This window comes from Pristiophorus japonicus, chromosome 17, assembly GCF_044704955.1.
Source record: "Pristiophorus japonicus isolate sPriJap1 chromosome 17, sPriJap1.hap1, whole genome shotgun sequence".
Classification (NCBI taxonomy): domain Eukaryota; kingdom Metazoa; phylum Chordata; class Chondrichthyes; family Pristiophoridae; genus Pristiophorus; species Pristiophorus japonicus.
Window position 1 is genome coordinate 96741828 of NC_091993.1, and position 6000 is coordinate 96747827.

Below are 6000 nucleotides of genomic sequence, written 5' to 3' on the forward strand. Positions count from 1 at the left end.
CCCCCCAGCTCCCGCTCTGGCTCCGGCTCCCCCGGCACCCCCCCCCCCCCCCCCAAGTCCGGTCCACTCCCTCGTCCTTCGGCGGGCCACGCCCGAAGTCTTCGGCCCGGCTTCTTCACTTTCTCCTCTTCCCCCCTCCTCTCTCCTCTTCCCCCCCCTCCTCTCTCCTCTCTCCCTCTCCCCCCCCCTCCCCTCCCTCTCCCCCCATCATCTCCCTCTCCCCCCTTCTTTCCCCCCCGTCCCTCCCTCCCTTCCCTCTCCCACCCCCCCTCTCCCTCTCCCTCTCCCACACCCCCTCTCCCTCTCCCACACCCCCCCCACTCCCTCTCCCACACCCCCTCTCCCACACCCCCTCTCCCACACCCCCTCTCCCACACCCCCTCTCCCACACCCCCTCTCCCACACCCCCTCTCCCACACCCCCTCTCCCACACCCCCTCTCCCACACCCCCTCTCCCACACCCCCTCTCCCACACCCCCTCTCCCACACCCCCTCTCCCACACCCCCTCTCCCACACCCCCTCTCCCACACCCCCTCTCCCACACCCCCTCTCCCCCACCCCCTCTCCCCCACCCCCTCTCCCCCACCCCCTCTCCCTTTCCCCCACCCCCTTTCCCCCACCCCCTCTCCCCCACCCCCTCTCCCTTTCCCACACCCCCTCTCCCTTTCCCACACCCCCTCTCCCTTTCCCACACCCCCTCTCCCTCTCCCACACCCCCTCTCCCTCTCCCACACCCCCTCTCCCTCTCCCACACCCCCTCCCCCTCTCCCTCTCCCACCTCCCTCTCCCTCTCCCACCCCCCCTCTTCTCTCCCACCCCCCCTCTTCTCTCCCTTTTGAAAAAAAAATCTGTTCCAAAATTAAACTGTTCTAACTGAGTAGAACTGGAGCAAACTAAATGCCGAGAATTGCAATTTCTAAGATACTCCATTCTAAACCAGTTGCTCAAAAAATAGGAGCAATTCAGGCCGAAACTTGACACCTCTGTTACTATGTCTTGGCAGGGCAACTTCATTAAAAAACTATGTGAAAGAAAGAAGGACCACGTTATTTTCTTCATACTTTTCAAGTTAGGCAGTGATGCACTTCAGTGTGATTTACTTTGCTGCATTGTGTAAAAACAGAAAAAGGTTTGCTAAATACAATTTTTTGTTAAAATGGTATCCTTGTTGTTTAGAGTTGGTACATTTTCTGCTGTAGCAGTTTCCTAGATCAATTATTTCTTTTTTTAAAGTTAAGAAAAAAGTGCAAAACATCCGACAGGTTTATTTTCTGAACACAGGGACATTGGTCTATCTTTCTGGCAATAATTCCTGTTTTAACAACACTTATTTCCAGCAGCATTAAAAGATAGCAAAGGAAGAGTGCCTTTTAATTAAACAAAGCAAATGCAAACCTTTATTTAAAAAAAAAGGAAATTGAAATAAATGAATTTATGTTAAGTGCATTAGTTCAGTTCAAGGTTTCTCTGAGGAGTGTTGTATTATCCAAGATGGCTTGGTATTTCTTTTTAAAATAAGTGAAATGGCAACATTTACATTGTAATATATATGAGCTTTATTAATGCTACTTCTAATTTTCTTTGTTTTAATAGGGAGAGGGGTCTGGACACCCTTTGAGAATGATGCTATTTTAGAGCCTCTGGAACTAGTTTGGGCCAAATGCAGAGGATACCCTTCTTATCCAGCACTCGTAAGTCAAATTGTATTTGTTTCCCCATTAAGTATTTGCAAATGAAATACCATCAGCCAAACTAAAATGAGCAAAACTACATAATAGCTTCAACAACCTAACTGAAATAATTGTCTAATTCTAGATTGTAGTTTAATCTTCAAATAATGTTAAATGTCACAGAAGACATTGTAGCTGTTTTCAATTGAACGGAGGAGATTACAGGGTGGGTCAATAGAGAATAGATAGGAACAGACTTTTCAGTGACTACGGGATCAGGAATGATGGGATTAAATTAAATTAAATGCAAGAGATTTAAGACAGAGCAAGATAAAAGTCAGAGGGTTGTGATACTGTGGAATGCACTACTAGAGTTAGTAATTGAAGGTGGGATCATACCAGCATTTAAAGAATAGGTTAGATAGGTGTTTGAAAGAAAAAGGGATATGGGAACTGGGTGGGCGGCTATGTTCCCGCTAAGGTGTGCGGCCACGCAGTGAACTCAAAGGTCCCATGCAGGCTGCTCACTGGCTTTTACATTGTAAATACGCAGAATACGCATACGCAGAAATCTTGCTTCTGAGACAGAAGACTGCGGGTTCAAGCCCTGCTCCAGAGACTTGAGCACATCATTTGGCTGACACCAGTACAGTACTGAGGGAGTGCTGCACTGTTGGAGGTGCTGTATTTTAGATGAGACCTTGAACCGAGGCCTTGTCTACCCTCTCAGGTGGACATAAAAGATCCCATGCTATATTTTGAACAAGAGCAGGGGCATTCTCCCAGTGTCCTGGGTAATGTTTATTCCTTGATCAACACCATGAAAAAACAATTAATTGGTCATTTATCTCATTGCTGTTTGTGGGACCTTGCTGTGTGTAAATTTGACCTACAGTACAACAGTGACTGCACCTCAGAGGTACTTCATTGGCTGTGAAGCGCTTTGGGATGCCCTGAGTTCATGACAGGCGCTATACAAATACAAAATATTTTTCCCACTATTTTCTGTAATATTTTACTTTGTAGATCATAGATCCTCACATGCCTCGAGATGGCTTATATCACAATGGTGTCCCGATACCTGTACCTCCGTTGGATGTAGTAAAACTAGGAGAACAGATGCACGCTGAAGCTGGAGAGAAACTTTACCTAGTATTGTTTTTTGACAACAAAAGAACATGGTAAGTGGGGGGGAAATCCTGAACTAAGAATTTTGTTTTAACTCCATATAGATTTTGAAAAATGTACTGGGACATTCAGTGTATAAGCCTTTCTAGATGTATAGTTGATTGTTGTGTTTGAGATGTCTTTGTTCAGAGACCTATTAGTCCAAGGTTTGAGTTTTGCTGCATTCCCCAGATTCCAAGTAGCAGACTCCCAGAATGCATTTGTGGCACACTGCACATTGCACTGGTGACTACACTACTGTCAAGTGTGTATGTGCCACTCTGATAACTGCCATTTTCTCTTCAGCCTAATATAGCACTGCAAAGGTAAGGTAAGGCTTACAAACAAAAAGTCCGACTTTGACCTGTGATTGACCAATCTTGCTGGTGGTAAAGAAATGGCTGGCACTTTAAAGATGCAATCTGATTGGACAAACAAAAACATTTGCCCTATATTCTGACCGGAAATAATATGTGGGGGGGAAAAATAAGTCCAGTTGCCATCAAAGCTTGCTGCATTGTCAGCACTATTAAGCAGGTAGGCCCCTAATTGTCTTAAGGTGCAGTTGTATTAAGTTTAAAATTTGTATCCGGCTTCCTTCCTTGCTCTGTTGTGTTCTACTGTCCAGGCTTCGAGCTCTGTGCCACTTCCCTGCTTGGAATGAGACTAGGATACACATGACAATCGCAGTCTAGATCTCAGACTAACAATGAGCAATGCCATGGGAGGTCAACTACTTTAAAAATAAATTTCCATGCTGACTTAACCCAAAAAAATCTTTTCCACATCACCTCATTTGGTCAGAAACAACTTCATGGTTATTGTGAGTGCTCTGTATGGGGAATGGAAAGGAAATAGTCATGTCTCTGGATAGAAACTTAAAGGAGTTGGATTGTTTTTCCTCCTTTGATTTATTTTGAAGAATGGAAATAACTACTTCCAAAGTTGTGTAATTGTAGTATATAGCAAAGTTGTCCATTTGCTCACAGTGTTGTGACTTTTTTTTAGCTCCTGTACATTACATATAGTACGTTGACTGGTGTAAACAGAGTTAAGTTGTAAGCCCGCAATAGCAGACAGTCTTGAAACATACAGTAGTCTCCTTAAATTAACTATGGCATTTGTACAAGTGAGAGGCCCTGTGTCCAGCACACATACAGGCTATACATCATGTGTATTGTGCTTTCACCAATAATATTTTGTTCTAATTTTTCAAAACTTGAACTTCAAAGTTTGAAGCCATGCTGTATTTGTAGTCCGGCATCGCAGAACTGAAATAACGCTTTTGATCTATAATTTCTGTCGGATGTTTTTGTAAGACTTGTAACCTCCGAATGTATTCATCAACAGGCAGTGGCTTCCCCGTTCAAAATTACTTCCTCTTGGTATTGATGACACAGTGGACAAACTGAAAATGATGGAAGGGCGTAAATCAAGCATTCGGAAATCTGTTCAAATTGCTTATGACCGAGCAATGATCCATTTGAGCAGAGTACGCGGAGAACATGGCTTTCTCACCTCAAACTACATGTGACTGTTATAAAACATAACCAAAGTTGCGGAAGGAGATTGTATGATGTGACATCAGGCATCAAAGACCTTAATTTCTGCTCATTGTAAAAACTAAATTTCCTTTCTTTATTTTTTCATACTTTTAAGCAGATCGACACTCAGCCTCTGTCACTGCCAATTCTTATATGGCCTTTCTTTGACTTGTTCTTGTCATGTTTACTTCATTTAAACATAGATCATGCTTTAAATTTACAAATACAAATCCTGTTCATAGTGTTTATAATGTCTTTTGTGTGGACGCCAAGGGGAAGAAAAACCATGTATATTATTGTATTATATTGTTATACACTAAATTATTCAAGGCTGCAGATCTGAATCTTTAGCTTCTCTGTGATGGTAATGGGTTTTGTACGCACACACTGTAATTTATTTGAGAAACAATACCATTTGACGTTTGAAAGTATTTGTTCAGTTAAAATGCAGTGGACTTGTGACCTGTGTATACTGTGTAGTACAAGTTTAAAACATTTTTTATTACATTTTATGATTTTGGTTTTTAATGTATTCAGCCTATTATATCAATGATGTTGACATACCTAGGGACCTAAAATTAGCTGCGTGTCCACTGTGAAACACAGGATGTTCATGTTGTATTTATTGTAGAAAGTAAGATTATTTGCTTTCTAGTACTGTTTATAAGAAGCTGTAATAGTTGAGAAAAAATGAGAATTGACACTTGCAAAACTGTACTTTTACCTCTGATCTATTACAATCCAACTGTCTGAGGCTATATTTTCTCCTGAGAATTAAATGTGATGAACTAGAAGTTAACAGTTTCTAATTTTAATAGCTGAACTCCTTTTGTCAGCTTTCAAACTAGGCCAGTCTCAATAACTTGGAGTCAGTTTCTTCACTCCTGTCCAAATATAGTTGCTCTTAATCAGTTTCACTGTGATTACAGTCATTGCAGGGAAGTTCCTGTGACAAAATATAATGACAACAAAATTCTCTGCTAATTCCTTCAAGCGAGAGCTGGACCTGTTTCTGGCTGGGGCGGAGATCACCTTGTACAAGAGGTAGGTAGGTACCTTATGACATTAATCAGGGCCCCAGTGCTCTCCTGGACTAGTTTTGATTACCCAAGTGGATTGGAGAGGAATTTTCCAGATTTCTTTTCCCTAATTGGCCTGTGTTTTTATTTGGTTTTTCACCTCTCCCAGGAGTTTACATGGCTTCCGGGTGTGGTGGAGAGTGTATGTTTTATGAAGTGCAAGACATCACAATTGGATGGACCAGTAGGTCAGTTCCTGTCTGTCATTTTCCATATGTTTAAAATTAAGATCACTACAGAACTGTTATGTTTTCTGTACCAAATACTTAAACTGGATATTAATAATGGTCTGTTTTATCTCTTTATTCATTGAACAAAATCAGTGGGAAATGAACTGCAAGCTAAAATTTACACACGCTCCAGAATACATCCAACTTTTATTTTTTTTAAAGAAACCAGTTAGGGAGTGGTCTGCAACAGTTCTCGATTATAATTTGGGCCAGCCAAAGATTACTGTCAATTTGTGTTGGAGCATAAATTCACAATTTTGGCAAAAGAGAAAATTCAAAGCACAAATCTAGGAATAAATGGCACATATT

General features: G+C 42.1%; 1 protein-coding gene across 5 annotated transcripts in view; it reads left to right on the forward strand.

Moving 5' to 3' along the window:
- Positions 1-5689, forward strand: part of brpf3b (bromodomain and PHD finger containing, 3b) — a 75158-nt gene extending 69469 nt beyond the window's left edge. For all 5 annotated transcript variants that reach the window (XM_070858960.1, XM_070858962.1, XM_070858964.1 and 2 more), the window contains exons 11-13: positions 1595-1692; positions 2698-2852; positions 4189-5689. In XM_070858960.1, the coding sequence (XP_070715061.1) occupies positions 1595-1692; positions 2698-2852; positions 4189-4372 (437 nt within the window). In that variant the 3' untranslated portion in view covers positions 4373-5689. The remainder of the gene's footprint in view (positions 1-1594; positions 1693-2697; positions 2853-4188) is intronic.
- The last annotated feature ends 311 nt before the right edge of the window (positions 5690-6000 follow it).